The sequence below is a fragment of the Chrysemys picta genome, chromosome 7, assembly GCF_011386835.1.
Source record: "Chrysemys picta bellii isolate R12L10 chromosome 7, ASM1138683v2, whole genome shotgun sequence".
NCBI lineage: Eukaryota > Metazoa > Chordata > Testudines > Emydidae > Chrysemys > Chrysemys picta.
In genome coordinates this window covers 100,083,587-100,109,466 of record NC_088797.1, presented here as the reverse complement: position 1 = coordinate 100,109,466, position 25,880 = coordinate 100,083,587, and the positions used below count along the sequence as shown (strand labels likewise).

The window sequence follows — 25,880 nt, the reverse complement described above, 5'->3', positions numbered from 1 at the left end:
GAAGAATAAAAAATATCACCACAACACTGGTACTGTGACTTGAAGTAGGAGTGAAACTGAATCAAAATACAGAGGGAAATGTTCTGATAACACCATCTGCTCATTTGCACTAAGCCAGATTCCCCTAACACAGGCCATCATAATGTCTTATGCATGTTTTTCCACTGAGGACAATGTGTGTAAGTACATAATTTATCTTGATATCAATATCTCCTACCATATTCAATAACCATAGTTAATGAATTCTTCAATTGTTTTACAGGAGATACTGAAATAGTTTTCCCTTTTTATTGGAGATAGTAATAACCATTACCTTTACTCTTGTCACTTCACTGCTTCTTTAATATGGCAAATGAAGTAACATACCATTCAGATTCTGGTAATTCAACAAATAACCAGGGCCAGCTCCAGCATTTCTGCCGCCCCAAGCAAAAAAAAAAGAAAAAAAAAAGCTGTGATTGGTGTGGCAGTTCAGCGGCAGGTCCTTCGCTCCTAGAGGGAATGAGGGACCTGCCGCCCCCGAATTGCTGCAGATGCCGCCCCTCTCCCTTGGCCGCCCCAAGCACCTGCTTGTTGAGCTGGTGCCTGGAGCCGGCCCTGCAAATAACAATACAATCATACCATATATATATATATATATACACAAAAGTTACCTTAGGGTAAAAAAAGCTGCTAGCAGTTCACACTCTGCTCAGTTGAAGGATGGGGACAAACCTGTGCAAAGCCTGAACAAATTCTTTGGCCTGGTCCACACTAACCCCCCACTTCGAACTAAGATACGCAACTTCAGCTACGTGAATAACGTAGCTGAAGTCGAAGTACCATAGTTCGAACTTACCGCGGGTCCAGACACGGCAGGCAGGCTCCCCCGTCGACTCCATGTACTCCTCTCGTGGAGCAGGAGTACCGGCGTCGACGGTGAGCACTTCCGGGATCGATCCGGGATCGATTTATTGCGTCTAGACAAAACGCGATAAATCGAACCAGAAGATCGATTGCTTATCACCGGACCCGGAGGTAAGTATAGACGTACCCTTTGTTATTACAAAATTTTCCACGAACCTGCAAAGTGCAAAAGGCTGTGCTCTTGCAAAATACATCCTGAAAGCTGAAAATCATGACAGATGTGATATTTTGTGCATAGCATTTAACATGGATTCTGTATTAAAACTTTCTTTTACCCAGCCACATCCAAGATAAATCATTTGTTCTGAATTTTTTTTAATATTTCTCTGGTACACATTTTCTTAATATTTTAAAGCATTCCTTCAAAACTATTCCTATCAGGGACTTGATGATCAATAGTTAATTTCAGATCTATTGTGTGGTTTTGCACAAAATCATTTTGAATGATATACTCTCTATCTTAAAGTCAGGAAATGGATTATAGATCTTACAAACTGTTTTAAAATTATCATTATGGTTGTGAATCAATCTGACAAAAGCAAGAAAATTCCATATTAAAACTAAAACACCTGCCCCCAACCAGACACATTTTGATGAATGTGAATGTTTTTATTTTTTCAGTTCAAGGATTATTTATGGCTAGAGATAGAAAAACATAGTTTCATTTTTTTCAACTGCCATCTAAACTTTTGTCCATTAACAAAAATCTTGCTAGAGATGTGTAACAAATATAGCTACAGCATATATAGCATGGATTTTATTCTTAGATAGCAATGGGTCCTAAAACTGCTACATGAGAAAAATACAGTCAAAAGAAATTACAGATTAGTCATCTGTGGGTTGTGGGTGTGAGTGTGGGTGTGCATGTAGTGATTACTATATGCTAAAACTGTCTTGAACTTTTTGTTATTTATAATTTACCAAAACTATGCAGTTATTTTTAAAGTATAATGCCACTTTTCCAAAAAATAATAAAATTTAAATGTTAAAACATTAAAAACACAAATCTCCATGCTGATGACTCACGGAACTACCTCTCCATTTCAGACCTGTCCTGTTTTCCTCTGTCCAAATTACAATCTCAGCCTGTCTCTCTGACATGTTCTTGTGGATGTGTAGCCATCAGCTCAAACTAAACATGGGTGAAACAGTGCTCCTAAGTCCTTCCCCCACCAAGCCCTCCCAGCTACTTCCTTTCTTGATGACTGTGGACAACACCATCATCCTACCTGTCATTCAGGCCCATAATTTGGCTGTCATCTTTGACTCAGATCTCTCTCTCTCAGGCGTCACATCCAGGCCATATCTCATTATAACATCTCTAAGATACAGCCCTTTCTTATACATCCACACAGCTAAAATGGTCATCCAAGCTTTCGTCACCTCGTGTCTTGATAAAGGCAACATCCTTTTCTCTGGCCTTAATAAATGATGTCTTGCCCCGCTCATATGCATTCAGAATGCTGCTGCAAATTTTCCTAGCCCATCTGGTGACGTTATCCCTCTCTTTGAATCCCTCTCCTAGCTCCCCGTTCTCTATTACATCAAACATAAGATACTTTTATTCACTTTCAAGGCCCTTCATGATCAGTCCCACCCTATTTTCTCTATCAAGCTATTGTTGCTCACTTCTGATCACCCCATGATACCAGTCTCCTGCATCCTTTCTCCATTGCTCCCCACATGCTTGGGAATTGTTCCCCAGGAATATCTGCAAAGCTACCTCATTATCCAACTTCAAATCCTGCCTCAAAACTCTTCTTTGCCAGGAGACGCACAAAACATTCAACAAAAGTTAGGCTGCTGGTGTACAGTGACAACAGCCTATCATGCTGACCAATATTGTCTTACTATTTCCTTGTACTCTTCTGTAGTCCATTGGGGCAGAGACTGTCATTTTGTTCTGTATTTTTACAGTACCTAGCACAGTGAGGTCCTGGTCCATGACTAGGACTCCTAAGTGCTACAGTAATACAAATAAATAAATAAATAAACGATTACTCCACAAAACGGACACAGAGCTTGAATTCGCTAGAGAGCCAATCTATTACTGAGTTAAATCAAATACTGCTGCCCTTTCAAAACTGTAATTTAAAAAAATGTGGGTCTTTTTACTTGTTTTAGATATTTGCTAATAAATATGTGGTGACACTTGTTCAGGATAAATTAGCATGGCTTTACTGTATACCATTACCATATAAAAAGCTTCATGTGATTTGAAGTTTGATCTACTATAACCTTTTTTAGAATAAATATTTATCGTTATACTTTACTACTAAACCTTTCCCATATTTGCTTTTAGGAAATACAAGAACTCTTGAAGCCATCTCTGACAATGTGCACTCTTTTCTGGTGTTCCAAAGCCCTGTTTCTTCTGATGTTTTGCAGGTAAGAAAGCTAAACTGTTGTTATCCCTTTGATATGTGTGCATAATATAGTTGGGTATCACCAAACAGATTCTAGTTAGAACATTATTTTTTCCCAAGTAACAAATGCACCTGAGAGTCTGACCTTTAAAACATGAATGTAGTTCTGCTGAAATCAATAGGGTTGCAAGGATGTAACTTTTCAAAAACAAAGACAAAAAGCACTCTTTAAAGAACATTAAAGAACAAAATAATTTTGAAGAGGTCTGTGACAGGTAGCCCCCCCTTCTAGGGTGCCACCTGATGTACTGGGACACCACTTAGCCCACCTGTTCTGCCAGCCTGGGCTTCCTTCCCCTGTCTTGCTCAGCCACGCCCTCAAGCTTCCTCTAGCACACACACAGGTAGGGACACATCCAGCTGCAGAAAGACACGCAAATTGAAATCAGTACTGAATGGGAAGACTTTTAGCTAAGACATTGCCCAGCACTCAAGTGCACTTCCCCTCTGGAGAGTAAACCCAAAATTGTATTATCTTGCACTGCACAGAGAACTGTACAGTGTAAACTAATTGAAATTTGCCCTCTCCCTTAAAGTGGAGAGTGATATGCACAGCTTTTTGCCCCTCCCCCCGCCCAGTTATGAATTGGGTTTAAAACAAAAACAAGTTTATTAAGTACAAGAGGTAGATTTTAAGTGTTTATAAGGGATAGCCAACAGATCAAAGCAGATTACCTAGTAAATAAACCAAAAATGCAAACTGAGCTTAACACACTAGATAGGTAGGATATAAATTACCAAATTCTCACTTTGAATGATAAACAGGCTGGCAGACTCTTAAGGCACAAGTTGCTTTGGCTTTCCCACGTTTTCATACCACAGGCTAAAGATCCTTCTAGCCTGGGACCATCACTTCCCACTGTTCAGTCCTTGCCCCTCAGGTGTTTCCAGGTGTGTTGTTGCAAGCAGAGTGAGGTTCCCTGATGATGTCATTGTCCCACTTTTATATCTTCTTTCCGCTTGCTGGAAAGCTCTTTTGCTGTGGCCTGGATCAAACAGTTCCCATTATGTAGTGCTATCTCTGAGAGGTTTCTATTGTACACAGTTCCTGTGGTAATCCTTGTGCTTGTGTGCATTTTCTCAATAAGCCATTAACATTGTTTGGCCTTTTTACTGTTGTACCTGAAAGGCTGCTTGTGGGTGCTTTTAACCTCACAACATGTTTCAGTAACACATACATAGCCAAACTTCATAACGTCACATTCAACAATAACACGTACAATTCAACAAGATGTTAACGTCTAACAGATCAAGACCTTTGGAATGATACCTCACAAGACATACTTTGTACAAAATGTATCCTAATTACATAACAATGGTAAATATTGGGGTTTCAGGGTGTCACAAAATCTATGCAACATATCCTTCCCCTATGAAAAGATAAAATAAGAGGGAAAAGTTTACATATACTGTGACAGGATGTATAGACCCCACACGGATGAGGAAGGGGCAGAGAGGCATGGGTGGAAGGCCTAGCCCCACCCCTCTGGCCCTGTCAATCAGGCATTATAGGGAGGAGGCCTTTAAAAGGAAGGAAACTGCAGTCAGTTGTGGAAGTACACATGCACCAACCACCACCACCAGGATTGCCCTAAGCAGAAGACTGCAGGAGCAAGTTGTGAAGGGCACTCCTAGGCAGGGGACCTTCACCCCGGCCCTGAGGAGAGTACAGCAGGCTCCCAGTCCCAGCTAAGACAGACAGGTTAAGCCTGTCTCAGAGACCCAGCCACAGCAATTTCCTCAAACCCATTATGCTGGGACTGGATTCTTGGCAGCACTAGACTTGCCACCCCCATATCCCCCTTTTGCTGAAACTCCAGGGGAGTTTAAAACTCTCAGGTTTTCTCCTTCAGCCCTTCATGCATATAGCTCCCCCAAACACGTCCCTGTCGGTATCACATCCCACTTTTCCTTTTGGAGGGAATCAAGCAGAGGAAGAGTGAAGAAGAGGTTGTCTATAGGAAGGAATCCAGTTAGTCCCTTCTGGGCAGGGCCGGCTCCAGGCAGCAGCTTGCCAAGCAGATGCTTGGGGCGGCCACTCCGGAGAGGGGCGGCACGTCCAGGTATTCGGCGGCAATTCGGCGGACGGTCCCTCACTCCCGCTCGGAGCGAAGGATCTCCCGCTGAATTGCCGCCGCAGATCGCGATCGCGGCTTTTTTTTTTTTTTTGCGCCGCTTGGGGCAGCAAAAGCCCTCGGAGCCGGCCCTGCTTCTGGGACAGAGGAATCCACAGGGGAAGGATCTGGACTGTGGGTAAGGCCCGAGAGGGTGGCCAACGGGCTTTGGGGACTGTTTCTGGGGCCTGCCAACTATGCTTGCTGGCCCCTAAGTGAACCCCACTATACATAATCTTGATTATTTTGGAGCCAGTTGCATGGAAAATTTTACCCATACTGCTTAATTGCTTAATTATGCCTACTATTTTATTATCAAATATTTTCTCTGAGATTAGTATGTTGTGGACCTTAATCAGGAACTCCTTTCTATTTCCCTTTTTGTTTCATCACACCATGTATTTATGGATGAGATCTCTTTAAGAAATTGGGAGATTAATTGATTATCCTGATAGACTCCTACCCTTACACTCTTTTGCAAATGGATAGGGTATAAATTGGCCATTGAGTTTATTCTGTTGATACTTTGAGCCAACAATCTTACAATGAATAGATCTCTCTTCTGAGGGATAGACTAGCAACAACCTCTTCATCCTGCCATGTATATTCTCTGAATTGTGTTTTCTTCACCTATTTACTTGCAAATAAAGTTGGACCTGGATAACTGGTGAAGAGTTATTTTCAATATATCCTATTTCAATATCTACAAATGACATTTCTCATTTCATTTCTGGGACTTGGCATTATTTTATATTACAGTCACAACACAAAGCATAGCTTACTCACATTGAAATCAATGGACAACCTGTATAGCCAGTTTCAAGGAAGCAATTTTTGTAAAGAAAAATCAAATAAAACATTGAGTAAAAGTATTCAATACCGAAGTAACAGGAGTATACTGGGTCATTTGTAACCATTAGCTTTGTCACTTTAGAATTAATGCAGGGTCAATAGCATATGCAGCAAAATGACAAAATCCACTGACATTTTATCTTACAGTTCTTCATGTTAAAATTAATTATTGTATAATTTTCCAATGGAATAAAATATATAGAAAATGGTTTAAGGTATGTATGAATCAGATTAGATAGATATATTGGGCCTGATCATGTGGGTTTTGTTCAGGAAATATCCCATTGATTTCAATGAGAGTTTTATAAGATTAAGGAAGGATTGTTGGATTGGGTTTTCAGGGATTGATCCTGAGAGGTTCCAACCACCTTCTGTGAAATGTTAACAGCCTTCACCTGGATTTGAGAGCATTTACCATATTTCATCATTGGGTTTTTAATAAGGAAAGAATTAACATACATATTACATTCTTGATAGACTGAAGTGACTATCAGAGAGTTTCATTTCAATTGCTGATGTATTTCAAAGTATTATTGTTTTGCTGTGTAGAAGCCTCTGTGGTTTGTTAAATATAGAATGTATGCATTATACACCTGACAGACCAGAACAAATAGGCATTCCAGTCTACTGGATAAATACATATTCATAATTTTTCTAAAACACATTCTCTAGACAGTAGCCTGGGACAGCTGTTTCAAAGTAATTTTGTATTAGGATAAGTGCTAGTGCATTTTGGATAAATTCCTTAAGAAAATTTAGGAACAAATGGTTGGAGCATTGGCCTGCTAAATCCAAGGTTGTGAGTTCAATCCTTGTGGGGGCCATTTAGGGATTTGGGGCAAAAATCTGTCTGGGGATTGGTCCTGCTTTGAGCAGGGGGTTGGACTCGATGACCTTCTGAGGTCCCTTCCAATCCTGATATTCTATGATTCTATGAAAGGACACTTTAGGAGTGAACAAAAACAACAAAGAGTCTGGTGGCACCTTACGTTTAAAAATTAAGTACCAAGACAAAGGAAGCTCCAGTGCATATGTGGCAGAGATGCGTAAGGAAAAAGTTCTTGGCTTTTTTCAATTTCCTTTGTTACAACTATGCAAGATGCCCTATTGCAGTAGTTACTCCTGCTCCTTTTGAGGTGGGGTAAAGAAGGGAGTACACAGCATCCCAATTACAGAATAGGACTGCTTGGTAGGCTCAGATTTTTGGCCCCAAAGGCAACATGGTACTTAAGCAAGGAGCCTAATATTAAACTCATAAGTTGGACAGTTAGCCTAATGCTTAAATATCTTGCTGAATCAGGGCCTTATTTAACTTGCGTTTTGGAAACTCAAGAGTTAGTGCTACTCTGCTTATGGAAGAAGTGTAATGTATCCTCCAGTCACCTGAATACGATGGGTTGTCCTAATGCCCAAATGATTATGAGGTCTTGTGGACTGAATAGGACCCTTAGTTATTATTTAATCAAAAACAAGAGGAATGAGGCTGCACACTAGAAGCTCATTACATACATCCAGAATTATCTTGGACTAGCATAGAGCTGGGTGGTAATTAAAGTGATTGAAAGAAATTGTTTCAAAACACCAGTTACTTAATGGACATACCCACCACGCAACAGCTTATGTAAATTATAACAAAGTTGACACTCCAGACCAATGAAATACAATCTGTAATCATATATTGATCAGAAGAACAATATTGTGTGATGTGATAAAAAAGAATGTTGTCTGGCAATTTTCCCTGGTTTTTTTAGAACTACAAGAAATATATTCATCCACAGCCCATTAAAACTGTGTGGTTAAATTCATGCAACTCACTGAGTGTTTAGCTGTAATTATGTGTTCCTGGGTGAGAGACAGAAAAACTGCAGCAAACATGGCCTCCATGTAACAGATTAAAAGGTGATACTTATACAGCAATTAATTATACCTACATTTCATTAATATTTAAAATATACACTTGATTTAAAGGTTCTTTCTTCTTTAGAAGATCATTAATCTTATAGTGAACAGACTATCTAATTGTGGCCAAGTGTTGTTAAAAGAGCATACTTAAAAGAAAATGGAGTAAATCAATAAAATACCTCTGCCTAATAAATCAATTTCCAGAGACAGGAGAATTCATATAGTCTATGTGATTCTAGGAAAAAGAACTTTACAACTGACAATGAAATACAGCTACCTCCCAGCAAAGATTGTGAGAGGAAATACACTTGCCCAGTATCACACAGTAGCAGAGTGGGGAATAAAACACCAGTCTCCTGATTTCCTGTCCTGTATCCTATCCACAGGCCTCCCACTCCCATCTCTACATAAACCTCTACTATTAGGTCACTTGAATAATCTTGTGGCACCTTTGAGACTAACAGAAGTATTGGGAGCATAAGGTTTCGTGGGTAAGAACCTCACTTCTTCAGATGACTTGCATCTGAAGAAGTGAGGTTCTTACCCACGAAAGCTTATGCTCCCAATACTTCTGTTAGTCTCAAAGGTGCCACAGGACCCTCTGTTGCTTTTTACAGATTCAGACTAACACGGCTACCCCTCTGATACTTGAATAATCTTGTTATACCACTAGTTTTATTTGTTTTACTTTCCTATATTGTACTCATAGCAAGTTTGTGTACATAGGAGCTGTCCGCTGTAATTCTACTTCATTTACCCAACATGTTTATTTCTCTCTCTCTCTCTCTTTTAAAATGTGGTGCAGTAACAGCAGGATTTTGAGAGATTTAGTGTATAAAAATATTCCTTTTTTAAAAAAAAACTGTCTTTTTTTCCCTGGGGACTTTTAAGTGGATTTCACTGTATAAAAAGAAGCATTGTTATAAATGAGGAAACAAAAAACAAACAAACCAGAAAAGATATATGGTACTGTATGTTTTACACATTTAGTGCTAGAGAAACCTGAGTTGTTTCCACAAGCTGTTCAGTTATTAGTGCAGTTAAAAAAAATTAAGGCTAAAAATGGTAGTTTCTGCAAATTAGGGATTGAACAAGATTCATGAAGTCTGACATTCTCTAGGATATTATTTTTCTATAGATATGTGCTTTATGAAATACAAAAGCACAAACATTTCATGTTATGTAAATCTAATGCTAAGCAGTCCTTTATGGCCCTGACACAAGTACCAGCTTCAGGAAACTCAATTTTGTCTCTATAAAACTCTTCCTCCATGTTCTTCTTTTCCTTTAGGTTAATGAAAATGTCCACAGCTGAAGGAAAAGGTGAAATTCTTCCTCCAACTATACAGAAAATAATAAAGGGATACAACAAGTACCTACGTCCATTTTTTGATAGTAAGTATATACGTTGTTTTGGACAAGTTTACACCGTAACATAGGCGCTGACTTTTGTTTTTGCTGGTGGGTGCTTTTGAAGAGGTGTGTGTGTTTGGCAATGGGGGAAGGGGGCTCTGCCAGTTTTGGGGGGAAGCTATTTTTAGCATATTTATACACTTTTTTCATATTCTAGTTATTGAATATGTGTCTATCATTGGTATCTTTACTATTTTAATAATGATTGAATTGTTATGAACTATTAATTAATTGATAATTGCATTATCATGAATAATATATTAACATACTATATAAATAGTATATTAACATCATTGCAATCACCTACAAGCTGTCTTCACTAATGTCCCAGGTTAAAGACATTAGGTATCTCACTGTAGCTTTCTGGATAACTGTCACCAATCTTATTTACATCTAGTTCCCTGGTATGGTCTTGATGCACGTTAAGGACAGCTACATTATTCAGTTGCATCTGTCCCATTGACGACTGGAGATGATTTTTAAGTGTTCTGAAGCTGGAGAATGAGTGTTCCGCAGTTCAGGATGGTACAAGCACACTGAAAAAGTTGCATAAATTTGCAGTACTGTGAAAGCATAGTGCTTTCAGAATACTGCAAATGACTCCAAGATCTCTTTCTTGATGGGTAACAGCTAATTTAGACCCCCATCATTTTGTATATATAGTTGGGATTATATTTTGCCAATAGCATTATTTTGCATTTAACATTGAATTTCATCTGCCATTTTGTTGCCAAGCCACCCAGTTTTGTGAGATCCCTTTGTAACATTTTGCAGTCAGCTTTGGACTTAACTTTGTTGAGCAAATTTGTATCATCTGTAAATTTTGCCACCTCACTGTTTACCCCTTTTTCCAGATAATTTATGAATATGTTGAACAGCACTAGTCCCAGTACAGGCCCCTGCATGGATCAGCATAAAATCTGTCTTCCTTGAATAACATGCAGACTCTGAAACTGAAATTCTCTAGTTTTAAATTTTAAAACATATGCAGGTCATGTGTGGCATTGTAAAATAAATTAATCCAAGGGAAAGAAGGCAATAATTCTAAAGATAGGAGTTCAGAAGCTTAATTCTCTCTGACAAAATTATTTCCTTTTATGTAATCACTTAAAGTAATTGGCTAAAGAAGTTCTTAGATCATGCAGTTATGTTTGAACACGTGGTGAGACTAGTCGTCAGTTTACCAGCTAGAGCATGTCACACCACATGTAATTTTTAGAGCAATTTTATAAAATATGAATAGCCTTTACTATATTGTATTTAAAAGTGCATAAAATATCTACATCTGTTTCTCTCTTTTTTTTTAAGTGTTCCAACTGCTGACACAGCTGCTTTTGTTTATGTAGTATGTTGGAGGAGATAGTCTTTTGTTAGCAAATAACAAACTATGTTAGGCTATGGTTACACTTGCAGATGTAGAGCGCCAGGAGTTAAACCAGCCCTTGGAGACAGCAGCAGGGAAAGTGCTGCCGTGTTTTCACACTGTCAGCTGCAAGCGCAATGGCGTGGCCACATTAGCAGCTCTTGCAATGCCACAGAGAGCAGTGCATTGTGGTAGGTATCCCAGTGTGCAAGGAGCTGGAGCGTGCTTTTCAAATGGTGGGGGTGGAGTGTGACAGGGAGTTTGTTGTGTGTATGTGGGGGGAGAGACAGTGTGTTTTGGGGGGCTGAGAGTGTGTCAGCATGCTGTCTTGTAAGTTCAGACAGCAGCAGGGGAAGGGGGAAACCCCGACATAAGCCCCACCCCTCGCCTCTCTCTCACACACACACACGCACAAACGCCTGTCTCTGCTGCAGCAGCATTCCACAGTGATGGTTTGCTTTGCGTCCCGGAGCAGATAAGCATGCCGGCTGTCAGAAATGGAGCTTTGAAAGGGGATATCTGCATGCCTGCAGCCGAATTCAAAACAATGACCAGAGTGGCCACTTGACATCAAGGGATTATGGGATGTTTCCAGAGGCCAATCACAGCACAGTAATGCAACATGTCGTCCACACTGACGCCCCAGCGTTTCAGACAGGGTGCAGCAAGCTCTATGTTTCTCGTGGAGGTGGATTACCAGGAGCACTCCAGCTGCAGAGTCCAGGTGCTCTAAGTGCCTTGCCAGTGTGGACACCTCAGGAGTTAGGGCGCGCGGGGCTGATTTAATGCGCTCTAATTTGCAAGTGTAGCCAAGGCCTTAGTAAATGTGGAGTGCTAAGTACATTCCATCTAATTTAGGACAATACACAATGAGATAGGTTAATAGTGGTTACCATTAGGATTTCCATTTTTAGGTATAAGAATTGCTGGGGCCACTACATACATATGTGTCTGGATCAGCGGAAAATGACTTTAGTTCTAATCTGCTTCTAGTACACATTTGTTAATGTGCCTTGGTTGAGTGAGGCTCAGTACAGAGACAGACACAGAGCAGTAGCAAAGCACATCTGTTGAGGTCCAATACTAAAGCACCTCAGCAAAATCACTTTAGTTAAGACCTAACACATGAGCACATTTTAGCAATGGCTCTCAGCTTCTGGAGTTTGGCCAGAGCTTCTTACCTCTCAGTAAGTCTGCTGAAGAGGTGGGGTGAGACCATAGGAAATGCATTTTACAGGTGGCTATTTTTACAACAGGATTAATCATGATGGGAGAGAGAAGAAATTTAACAGGGAGTAATGTAGGTGACTGTGGCATTAATGTTTTGGCACCATGTAAATTTGTATGTATTTTTGTGAGAATAACCTATGGGCAGCAGTAGCACCTAATGATGATTTTTAGTAAGGAAGTTATTGAAGCAGCATAGCTCTCTAATGTGGACACAGCCTACAGTGACAAAACATTTTTTCTGTGAGCGCAGGAACACCACTTCCCTGAATAACATTAGCTACGTCAACAGAAGCCCTCTTCCATTGACATAGGGGCATCTACATGGAGGGTTTTCCTGGCATAGCTTAGTGGGTTTTGTTATTGTTGTTTTTCCCCACACTCATGACCAATGTAGCTATGTTGACTTACCTTTTAAGTATAGACCAAGCCTAAAGTATAACAGACTTTATTCAGAGCTGCAACTATGTCCACAACCCCTAAATGCAGGGTTAAGCCACTGGATCAGTGTAGTCACATAAACCTCTTCTAGGGTCTTATTATTATGGGTACCTCAACTTTTTTTTCTTGTTTAGTTGTTTAATAATTGTATACAGAAAATGACAAAGGGTTAACCAAATGCAGATGGATGTTTTGTTGTAAATGGGTGTAGCTTCACTGAAGTCAATGAAGCTATGTTGATTTATACCACCTGAGGATCTGGTCCTAAGTACAACATATAGACCCACATGCATATGCACATAAGCATATATGTACACTGGCATGAGTCCAAAGTATGCCTATACAATCCCTGAAGCGCAAGCATTTGTACATATGTATGTTGAATACACATAAAAGCGTGCTTGCGAATTTGAAAATCTGGGCCATAATGCTGCTTACATTACTCAGGAGACTCTGCAGATTATATAATCCATTTTATCAAGGAGTTCATAGATTTGATAAAATCATCTCCTAACTGTTTTCATTAATTTTCTTGTACAAACGGACATTGGAATACAACACACACAGTTTTCAGTGTGCATATTCTTGTTTGTATCTGCTCTCCATTTGATCTGCTATTAATTATATACTCAGTAAAGATGTTTACAGAAAAAAATATGCTCCCAAAAGGGAATTAATTTGTCATATGATTAGATCTTGTTAAGATGAGCTGATTGCTGGCATCAACAATGATTAGAGTTTAGTATTAACTAGGTATAAAGGGATCTAGTAATATGATTTAATCTAGTGAAAAATGGAACCAATTTTATCCTGAATTTTGAAATCCAATAGCTCGGAGGTTTTGAGGTTTTGCTTCAGGCTGGACATGAAGTTTCTTAGTGTGATCCTTGCGTACTAGTATCACTCTATCAAAAAAAATTGACACTAAATTCTCTTTAATATTTAGCAAATGGATTTCTAACCCCAAAAAGAGAACATCATTTATTAATAGGTTGGCATCAGACAGATACTGTGGATTCCCCATTGCTGTTGCCAAGAGGGAGAGAAAAGTATCATTGTCATTAATTAATGATACATTTTAAGGAGGCATAATTTTTTATTTTAGCAAAGCCTCCATCTTGCCAGTTCCTTTTCATGTGTCATTTATTCTGAGGTAGACAAATGACTGGAAATTATTTTCAATTAAAAAAATCAAGCTAGAATCACCATTGAAGAGACTATGAAAATATTTATTCTTGTGAATACAGTGAACCTGGATACATTCGTCTATAGCAATAGAATAGAAAAATGGTAATTTATCCCTCTTGTATAGTGCAGTATCCATGTAGTTAATAGAGTCTAATCTCTCATAGCTTTTTGCAGATGTAAAATTGATCAAGGGGTTTTAGGTTTGTCTGTATCAGATCTGTTTAAGTACATATCCACTCCTCTCATTTACTAGAGGTTTGTAGAGTATTTAACGCAACAGGGCACCAACCTGGTTGCTAAAAGGTGTGTAATGGTCTCTTGCTCTCCCGCTCAGAGGGAGACCACTCAGGCTGGTTCTGTCTGGCCAGGACCAGAGTCCACAGGACAACCAAGAGCCCACAATAGGGCTGGGCGATCAATAGTCACTGTCAGGCTTTAGCCTGGGTTTGGGTGGTTCAAACTGTCAGCCCTTAAACAAAGTCTATCAGGGCAGGCTGTGGCCTGGGCGGAGCTTAGGCAGCCAGCAAACAACCAGTCTATCAGTGGGCTGGTGCCTGCGCTTGAAGAGGCTCAGGCAGCCAGCAACAAAACAGTCTTTAGGGGAACTGGGTCCTGGGCTTGAAGAGGCTCAGGCTCCCAGCAAGCAACAGTCTTTCAGCTGACTTTAGCCTGGGCAGGGATCAGGCAGCCAGCAAACAACTGTCTATGGGTGAGTTGGTAAGGGAGGCTCCTTCCTCAGGGATAGAGTTTCCCTGCACAGTGTAGGGAGTCAGTCACCCCGGGGTGAGGTGGCAGAGGGATGTGGACCCACACTACTCCACCGCATCCCAGCCCAGTGACCTGACAGGGGCAGGATTGCCTGCCCCTGCGTCAGCAGGGATCCAGCCGTAACTCGCTGACCAAGTCACACCTGGCTCTGCAGCCGGCCGCTCTGTGGCTGCCCCTGGGCCACTTCCCGCCTCCCCAGGGTTTGGTACCTGTAGCCTCCAGGCTTCCTCTGGCTCCTCAAGGTACACGGCAGCAGGCACTCTGGGCCGGTCCTTGTCAGCACATGGGGATCGGGAACAGCCAAGTATAGGTTCCCCTCTGGGCCGCAGCAGAATGGGCGGAGCGTCCTTCTCCTCCACAGGCTCTTACCCAACTGTGCTGCAGGGTCTGCCTTTTATACTTCCGGCCACGCCCTGGTGCTTCCAGCGAGGGGGGGCAGGGCGATCTAGGCTCTGCCCTCCAAGGCCATTAGACCTCACTACAAGGTGGTACTGTAATATCATTTTTTAAAATTATTAACAATAACAATAATGTTCACATTTCCTAACAATTCTCCTGCAATGCTTTTCTTTTGCATCAGTTCATCAGTCAAGTCAGAATGAATTCAAAGGATGGGAGTGGGGTGATAATATTACAGAAAAATCAAATTCCCTAATGTAGAGTGACTCTCTGTGTATCTTACTTTTCATAATTAATGACTGTGAATTCTCCTCTCCTTCCCTCACTCCCTTCTGAGTTAATTTCTGTATGTTTGTCTAGTCGGTTTATATTGTAAACTTGTCAGGGCAGGGACCCTGTCTCTTAACTTGTTTAATTTGCTTTGTAAACCACCATGTACATTGATTGCCTGGTATACAGATAAAAGGTATACATACAATATATTTTCTTGAAGATTAGCCAATCAATTAGTTCACCTTTTCCCCAACAGGTGGCATTAGCATGTATTCAAATGACTGATCAAGACTTTTAAGTAGGCTAGCTAACAGATGGCACCATGATGCAATCAAAAAGGTAGGCTGCCACCTACATCAAGGCATTCTTGCTGGACTATTTGATGGTAAACTGACTTCTTGCCACCCCTTGTATTTATACTCACAACATCCCTATGAGGTATTAAAGTATTATCTCCATTTTACAGATGAGGAACTGAGGAACAGAGTGACTTGCCTGAGGTCCAACAGGATGTCTATGAGAGAGTAGGGAATTAAACTAGGGTCTCCCAAGTTCTAGGTTCATCCCCTAACAACTAGATTATCCTTCTCCAAGAACATGATGGCTACCTCCAGATGGGAAAGAAAAAGCCCATGTTTAAAGGCCACTCTCAACCTTAAAACCATATTTTTTGTGAAATTATCATTTTCTTTAACTTTGTAACTAACTAGTAGACACTTTACTAAAGTCTGTGTCAGCTGGTGCACATACTCGAACATAGCGACTTTGGGTAAAATTTTCAACAGCCCTAAGTGATTTAGAAGCCTAAGTTCCATTAAGTGTCAATGAGACACACTTCTAATGGGGGGATTTCCAAAATTATCTACCTACTATTAAAAGTAGGCATCTAACCTGCTTAGGCACTTTTGAAAGTCCTGTGCTAAGTGCTTTTGAAAATGGGCCTTAGGCTCCCAAATCACATTGGGGCTTTTGAAAATTTTAACCTTCATACCCGTCTGCATGGTTTTTCTTGTAGTTCTTAAAGGAACTGGAAACCAAAAAGTCCCATTAGACCTTAAGAAAAGCTCGAAAGCTTGCCTTTCTCACCAACAGAAGTCAGTCCAATAAAAGATATTACCTCACCCACCTTGTCTTTCTAATAGCTTGGGACCAAAATGGTTACAACAACACTTCAAATTACCACTATGTCTTGTGTGAATCTGAATATTCTTTTTTTTCTAATTATTAGGGCTGTCAAGCGATTAAAACAATTAATTGTGATTAATCCCATGATTAATATAAAAATTAATGACAAATTTACAAATGTAGAATTATGTACAAAAAATAGCTGCATTCAAAAATAAAATAATATACAAAACTTTAGAGCCTAGAAAGTCCACTCATGCCTACTTCTCATATAGCCAGTCGCTCAGACAAACAAGTTTGTTGACATTTGCAGGAGATAATACTGCCCATTTCTTGTTTACAATGTCATCTGAAAGTGAAAACAGGCATTCGTATGGCACTGTTATAGCTGGCGTCGCAATATATTTACATGCCAGATGCGCTAAAGATTCATATGTCCCTTCATGCTTCAACCACCAGGACTTGTGTCCATGCTGATGATGGCTTCTGCTAGATAATGATCCAAAGCAGTGCAGACTGATGCATGTTCATTTTCATCATCCGAGTCAGATGTCACCAGCAGAAGGTTGATTGTCTTTTTTGGTGGTTTGGGTTCTATAGTTTCTGCATTAGAGTGTTGCGTTTTTAAGACTTCTGAAAGCATGCTCCATACCTCATCACTCTCAGATTTTGGAAGGCAGGAAACACAATTCTCCCCCCAAGGAGTTCAGTCATAAATTTAATTAATGCATTATTTTTTTAACGAGTGTTGTTAGCATGGAAGCATGTTTTCTAGAATGCCAAAGCACGAAAGGGCATTCGAATGTTTAGCATATCTGGCATGTAAATACCTTGCAATGCCAGCTACAAAAGTGCCATGCAAACACCTGTTCTTTCAGGTGACATTGTAAATAAGAAGCAGACAGCATTATCTCCCATAAATGTAAACAAACTTATTTCTCTTAGCGATTGGCTGAACAAGAAGTAGGACTGAGTGGACATGTAGGCTCTAAAGTTTTACATTGTTTTGTTTTTGAATGCAGTTAAGTAACAAAAAAAATCTACATTTGTAAGTAGCGCTTTCACGATAAAGGGATTGCACTACAGTACTTGTATAAGGTGAATTGAAAGATACTATTTCTCTTATCATTTTTAGAGTGCAAATATTTGTAATAAAAAATAATAATATAAAGTGAGCACTGTACACCTTGTATTCTGTGTTGTAATGGAAATAAATATATTTGAAAATGTAGAAAAACATCCAAAAATATTTAATACATTTCATTAGGTATTCTATTGTTTAACAGTGCGATTAAAATTGCAATTAATCATGATTAATTTTTTAATTGCGATATTCATTTTTCTGAGTTAATTGCATGAATTAACTGCGATTAATTGACAGCCCTACTAATTAGGCTAATTTATTTGAGTGCTACTACAATTATTTTTAAAAAGATACTGCATTTCCTATTTAACATGCTTAACAATTTTACACTAAATTCACACTCTTACATCCCTCTTCTCCTCCTGTCACCAGTATTCCAGACAGACAGCCCAAAACCCCATGCCCACTCTCCAATTCAACTTGATACAGACCTGTGTGTCCCCCAAGCCCTCAAATTTGGGTTAAAAGTTGGGACTCCCAAATCTCTGTGTTGAAGTTAGCCACAGTCTAAAGTAGGGTGAGTATTTTATCCCCTCTTCCTACAAAGAGGTGTGCTTAAAAATATTTTTAGGCAGGGATAGTCTCACTCTCAAAGTTTTTCATAAATCTGTCCTAAGTGAGGGGAGTCTCAAAACTTTCTGTTTAGTTCATCATCATCTGATTTCTTCTTTCCACTTTCTCTTGTCTGTCTTCTTTCCAAAGAAAAGCTAAATATGCAACTTATTTACATTATTATAAAGTAGATCTAAAAAACTTAAGACATCCGCTCCCTCAGAATTGTTTCTTTCTCTTCATTTGTCACCACAAGCCAATTGGCCTTCTTGGGCTAGAGAGCAACACTATCTACATGTAGATGTCAATAACATGTAATGTTCCTCAATTAGACACTCTTTAGCGAGAATTCTATTGTGCATTTATATATTCTAATTTATCTAATATACACAATCTTGAAGCTTTCAAAGTGCTTATTCACTCTGCCTTTGGCTAGTAAAAGTTTTATACATGAGAAATAACTATTGTTTCCTTGTGGACAGTTATTTTTATTGCATACGTCCACCCCCTGTTCAAAGTAAGAATGGCTAATCACAGTAATAATTAGTTTACATTTATATTTCTGGATCTTGAATTTTATGCAAAAATGTCGCAAAACTAATTATTGTTAATGACAAATCTGACTTTATTAGTGTAGCGTGGCTGGGGTTGGACAGGAGAGAGAAAGCATGGAGTGCTAAGAGCCAAAAAGACATTCCTTGAGCCATCCTGCTTGCACAGTGCAACAATATACTCTGCAGTGTTCCTTGCTGCTCCACAAGGATCAGTATGCATTTCCTCATAATGCAGTGACAATAGCAGGAAGAGGATAGGGGGCCCAGAGGCCTGCTCCTTTATGTCCATGGAACATTGACTGCACCATTAGCCAAGAACACCCCCCCCCCCCCACGCTCCTAGCTTTCAAGAGAGCACGAGGTTCATATTCTGTGCTGGTTATGTACATGTGCCTTAGAAGCAGGGGGAATAGGGGGAAGCACCAAGTGCCCTCATCTTTCCCCCCAAACGAACCAACCTATGGAAATCAGGGCAGAATTTTGCCCTAAAAATTAGATGAGGTTAAAATGTACCTCCTGTCTGCAAATATAGAATTACATTAGGCTAAATGCAATCCCACTAAACAAGATGCCTGTATTGCTGAAGCATGGTGTGTGCACTATATCATCATAACATCATGGCTGGATGTATCAGCTGAAACACTGACCATAATTAGAGCTTTTACAAAACTGTCCTGAGGGATAAATTTTTAACACAGTTATTGAAAGTTAGATGCAAAAATAACAATGCATGTTAACTAGATTTGTGCACACATCACCACAGTTAGGACACTCACTCTCTTTGGTTTTTTTTTTTTTTTTTGGCTATATTTACCACATTTTATCCAGGGGCTATGAATAGATTCCCAGCAATAGCTATTGCAGTAATAAAGAACAGAATATGTGACTTTACGAATGTAAATTATTTTGAGCTGGGGTTGTACACATACAGTAACTCCTCAGTTAAAGTCGTCAGCTTAACGTTGTTTCGTTGTTACGTTGCTGATCAATTAGGGAACATACTCATTTAAAGTTGTGCAATGCTCCACTCTTACACTGTTTGGCTGCCTGCTTTCTCCACAGTCCCCTTCTCCCCCCCAGTGCCTCCCACCCTCCGGCAGACCCAGCGGATCAGCACCTTCCCCCTTCTCCCCCCACCTCCTGCTCGCGGCAATCAGCTGGCTTGCGGCATTTAGGAGGCAGGAGGGAACAGGGAGGAGCATGGACTCAGCGCACAGGCTCCCTCTCCCTCTCCTGCCTCCCCAATGCCGCAAGCCAGCTGATTGCCCCAGGTAGGAAGGGCGGGAGGGGGAGCCTGTGCCAAGTCATCACTCTTCCCCACTCCCTCCTGCCTCCTAAATGCCGCAAGCCAGCTGATTGCCCCGGGCAGGAGGGAGGAGCGAGGACTTGGCGCACCTTCCCCACCCCGCCTCCCGAACGCAGCAATCAGCTGGCTTGAGGCGTTTAGAAGGGAGGGAAGGAAGGGGGGAGGAGCCAGGATGCAGCATGCAAAGTAAAGGGGGAGGAGGTGGGGGGGGGAGAAGAGGCGGGTCAAAGGTGGGGGCTTGGGGGAAGAGATGGAGTGGGCGGGCTGAGGTTGAGCCCCCCGTCCCTGGTGCTTGCAGAGTAGGGGAAATTGCCCTGGAACCTAACCCCCCCACCCTTTTACATTAATTCTTATGGGGAAATTGGATTCGCTTAACATTGTTTCGCTTAAAGTCACATTTTTCAGGAACAAAACTACAACGTTAAGTGAGGAGTTACTGTATTTGCTAATGCTGCTTGCAAAGCACATAAGAACATAGGAATCTGCCATATCAGATCAGTCCAGCATTCCAATTAATCCAGTGTCCTGTCTCAGATAGTGCTAGTAAAAGATGCTTCAGAAGAAAGTTAGAGGAACTCTTTAGTGGATATTTATGGAATAACTTTCTTGTAGAAATTTTGTCCTAACCTCTGTCCGTTATTTTCTAAGGACGGTTGATTTATAGCCTTCCTCCCCAAACACACAACATTCTATATGTAACTGTGAATATTCTCATCGATATAAATATCCATTCCTTTTTTTAATCCTACAAAGCTCTTAATCTCAATGATACCTTGGGGCAATGAGTCCCATACATAAATTATATTTTCTATAAAAATATCTACATATATCAGTTGGAAATTTGCTGTCAATATAATTGAATCATTCCTATGTATTCTTTCTCATAATGTGAAAACAAGGAATGCATAATTTATCCTCTTTATACCATTCATTATTTTGTATAATTCTAACATGTCCCCTCTTATTCATCCTGTTTCTAAATGAAACAATATTTTCAATGTTTCTTTATAAGGAAATATTTCCATGCCTCTGTTCATTTTCACTCTTCCTGCTCTGAACCCCCACTATTTCTGCTCTACCTTTCTTGAGAAAGACAGACCAGAATTTAACATTCCAGTTGAAGTGGTAGGATTGATTTATATAATAGCATTATTATTTCCAGTATTATCATCTATCCCATTCCTTATTCCTCATAGCAATGTGGTTGCTGTTGTTGTGTTAGTATACCACTACACATTGAACAGGAATTCCTTTGGGCATCACTTGTGTTTGTCAGCACTGATTTAATCTGTCATCATGCTGCCCATTCACTCATTTTTGTTAAATCTCTTGAAAGGTCTGATTTTTTGAGTCTTGACTAATCTGAATAATTGTGTGTCATCTGCAAATTTACTATCCCACTGTTTAACCCTTTCCCAAATCATTACTAAATATAATAAACACTGGTCCTAATGGAACCTTGACACATGCCACAGTTAACCTTTTGCTGTGTTGAAAATGGACAACTTATTTGACAATTTATTAATCTTTTTGAAAATCCAAATTATGTCAACAAATTCATCTTAGTCCACTCTTTTGTTGACATTATCAGAGAACTTTAATCATTTAGAGAGTCACAGTTCTCTTCTACAGAAGCTGTGCTGGTTTTTCCCAATCATATTATTCACCTAGCTATTTTATAATTCTGTTTTTAATTTGTTCAGCCAATTCACCTGGTACTAGAATAAATCTTACTGGTCTGTAATTTCCTGGATCATCCTAGCACCTTTTAAAAATAGGTTTAACATTTTCTGCAATCTTGGACAATAGCCAATTTTAACTAGAAATGGCATATTTTTACAGGAGGCTCAGCCCTTTCATTCTTAAGTTCCTTCACAAATCTTGGATGTGTGCCATCCTATCATAGTAACTTGGGTTGTTTTAATTTATCAGTTTGTTCCATTACTTTTTTTTTATGTCTCAGAGTCTGTTAGTACCTCATCTTTATTACCAGAAAACAGTAGGTCCACGGTAAGTATCCTACTAATATCCTCTATGGTATACATTGAGGCAAGCAAAACAATTAGCTTTTTCTGCAATATCCATATCCGCCTTAATGGCTTCCTTTACATCCTGGTAGCCAACAGACCTACAGAGTCTCCTGCAGGTTTCCCATTTCTGATATATTTTAAAAAGTACTTGTTTATTTTATATCTTAGGGCTATTACTCTTCAAAATTCCTCTTCATGCACCTAATTTTCAATTCTTTCAGTTGGCATCATTAGTCTTCACTTGCCATGATGATGTCATGCAAACACAGACAGTGCAAGATAGCTTATCCTAGTCTGGATGTGTTAGTATATATTTGTCCAGAGGGTACCAAAGGGATTACGTTTGAACTGTTTCAGCTCTATGATCATTAACAAATTTATGTTCTTTCACAATATGGTACAAGATTGAAACTAGGGATGGGAAAACTTAATTATGTCATTAAATAAGAATAAATTATATTTTTAAAAAATATCCTTCATGATTGTGTTACATATAAAAATAATTAATTATTAAAACTAAACATTACTTTGGAGGATTGGAGGTTTTTAAGAACTGGTTAGATAAACATCTGCCAGGGATGGTCTCAATATACTTACTCCTGCCACAGCAAGGGGGATGGAATAAATTAACTCTTGAGGCCCGAGGGCCGGCTCAGTATGGCAGGGGAGGGCGCTGAGCCCGGCCGTGGGCCCACAATCCCTGACCGGCCGGAGCGCCGGGAGGAGGGCGGAAAGCCCCCAGCGGCCAGAGTGCTGGGAGGAGGGCAGAGAGCCCGGCCAGGGCCCTGCTCTCCCGACCGGCCGGAGCACCGGGGGGAGGGCGGCGAGCCCGGCCGGGGCCGCTCTCCCCGACCGGCCGGAGCGCCGGGGGGGAGGGCGGCGACCCCGGCTGGGGCCGCTCTCCCCGACCGGCCGGAGCACCAGGGGGAGGGCGGCAAGCCCGGCCGGGGCCCCGCCGCGCCACCCCCCTCCAGGCGCCACCCCAAGCACATGCTTGGTGGGCTGGTGCCTGGAGCCGGCCCTGCAACTTGAGGCCCCTTCCAACCATACCTTTCTATGATATTAAAAGTCTTTCAGAATAGAAGGAGTGCTTTGTCTCATAAGCGGTTGATGTACAAAACAGCTGTTAATAGACAAGTCTTTATTTCCTGTCCTTTTCACCATTGAAGAGGAAGTGGTCTGTACTGTAGATTACAAAGTTATGGTTTCAGATCCAGCTATTAACCCATGTAGGGATGGATCCTGGAGTAATTCCAGATTGCAAATCATAGCATTTATGATTTAATCTTTTTTTATTTTTAAATTCATGATTTGCAAAGTCTGATTCATGATTTTTGAACTTTTGAGGTTGACAGTACTGTAACTGCCATATTGCTCTGTCACATGAAAGGTCAGTGTCGGCTAATTTCTGTAGGCACTGTTGCATCCTGGATGGAAAGGGATTGAATTTCATGAAAGTCCAGGTTTTGAAGAAGCAGCAAAGACAACTCAGTTGCCGGATCCCATAACTAGACTTTGCAGATTCTGGTTTGTATAAATTACTATGCAGGGTTTGTTCAATGTTAATAATGAAATCCATTTTCATGACAATTTATAGGAGAAAATAATGGGAAATGGTATAAACATGAACAATTCTTGTGGCAAATTTTACATAGTAAAAACTTACCCTCTTCCTGGCTTGTCATGAGCTGAAGATGATGAAAGTTAATATAGAAACCAGGAAGATAAGACATCAATGATGTATCTGAGAACTCTTCAATCAAGTAATTTAGTTGCATACTTTGCTTTGATCCTCAAAAGTTTAGTCCGAGTAATGGAACAATTCCTCCATCCCTAAATATAGTGTACAATGTACAGGGAAAATAGACCAGTGTGCTACTTTAAACTGGAGCATTGTATTAAAAAATTTGACAGAATCCCAATCTAACCACCACTGGAGTGTCTTCCAAGAGCACCAAACTTGGCCATGATCATACCCTATTCAACAGAGCCATGTCACCTCTCACCTGTTCAGCAGAGTTCCAGCTCTTAAAAGTACAGGATGCTGGAAAATAGAACCCTGCCATTCCATCCAGATCTTACTCCAGGAAAACATTGTACTAACATATATATTGTAACTTTAAGTGCTACGCAAAATATTCGATAGTGGGACTGTTGGAGCTCGGCTGTTCTCAGTGGTGGCAGATGACAGAACAAGGAGCAATGGTCTCAAGTTGCAGTGGGGGAGGTCCAGGTTGGATATCAGGAAAAACTATTTCACTAGGAGGGTGGTGAAACACTGGAATGCGTTACCTAGGGAGGTGGTGGAGTCTCCTTCCTTGGAGGTTTTTAAGGCCCGGCTTGACAAAGCCCTGGCTGGGATGATTTAGCTGGGAATTGGTCCTGCTTTGAGCAGGGGGTTGGACCAGATGACCTCTTGAGGTCCTTCCAACTCTGATATTCTATGATTCTATGATTCTATGACTGCTCCGGACCCTATATGTCACTCTGGTAGCATATACGAGATATTAATGCACTGCAAAGAGCTGAAGGAGCATCATAGGGCCACTGTAAACTAGATACATTTTATCTAAACCTTCCCTTATTGCTAGGTGAAATATGCTCAACTTCTCATAATTACTTTAAAAAAGCTGTGCATATATTCAATGTTGGTTTCCTAGTAGATGCTCTCTTTTTTTAATCATTATGCACACATTCAGCCAGGACAATTGTGTACTATGCTCTCATGGGAGCCCTTCATAATTCTGAATATTTCAGTTCACAACTGGTCACCCTCTGTCCACACTATGTAAATCTCGACTCCTTTGGGTCATCAGAAGCCTAGCCCTACAAACATCACTATGAAACAATGACAATACTGTATCTCCATCTGTCTAACTAATATCTTTCTAAGGTGCTTAATCACATTGTTGTATAAAGGGTTCTTCACTACAGCTATAGTATTTTTAGGGGAAGAATGGAATGACCAACTCGCTTTCTACCATAATTATACATAACTACACAAATGATTCATTGCTAATGATCAAAAAGCAATTAGTGATGTCAAGATACAGTGACACGTTATAGACAGTAATCTCTTAAATAGACACTATATAAGGTAGCTAATATAGCTCATCTGCAGATTAATCATGTGACAGACCCAGAAGCAACTCCATAGCTGACTAACATCTGAGGAACCAGCTGCTGTAACTGGAAGAATTCTTTACATGGCTGTGCATCTGAAAGCAAAAGGGTGTGATGTGCAGTGGGAATAGTACCCTCAGCACCTTATTGCAACATGTATTCCCCACGGCTTTCATTGAAATTAAAAAAGCATAACATTTTATAAAGCCTTGGAAATAAAGATCTAAAGAACAAAAGTTGTGATCTAAATATATTAAATCATTGTATCATTAAATAATTAAAATATGGATCTAAGTTACTATAATTTTGTAGTCTGTTGTAAATGATGAAAACTGAATATTTAAATACAATTACTTTAAACAATGTTCTGATTTTCAATTTTTTTCAGATGGTCCTGTCTCAATAGGAATGAGTATGGATATAGCAAGCATTGATACAATATCAGAAATAAACATGGTATAGTAGCTTTGTAATATTTTTTATCTTATCTAAGTTAATGCCTGTTGTTTTACAGACCCCAGTAGTGTAGTTTTGAGATGGCTTTCCTTCTTGTTCAACCAACACCATGACTTGGATATTAGGAAATGGAGCCTTATATTTAAAGATCACGAGTAGTTATGTTATGATAAGATTGTGCCTTCTGTAAGTACAAGTGCAAATCATGTACCCCATAGATCAACAGCAATTAGATGTGTACTTTACACAATATTCTGCCATTCCAATGAATGACATACATAACAGCAGTTATCTCCTGAATGAGACATTTCTGTCCCT

General features: G+C 40.1%; 1 protein-coding gene across 1 annotated transcript in view; it reads left to right on the top strand.

Annotated features, from left to right (window-relative positions):
- LOC101942495 (gamma-aminobutyric acid receptor subunit pi-like) overlaps nt 1-25,880 on the top strand; it is a 67,287-nt gene that overhangs the window by 14,363 nt on the left and 27,044 nt on the right. Inside the window, exons 2-4 of the mRNA XM_005305332.4 lie at nt 3,209-3,294; nt 9,492-9,595; nt 25,495-25,562. Of these exons, the coding sequence (XP_005305389.2) occupies nt 3,242-3,294; nt 9,492-9,595; nt 25,495-25,562 (225 nt within the window). The 5' untranslated portion in view covers nt 3,209-3,241. The remainder of the gene's footprint in view (nt 1-3,208; nt 3,295-9,491; nt 9,596-25,494; nt 25,563-25,880) is intronic.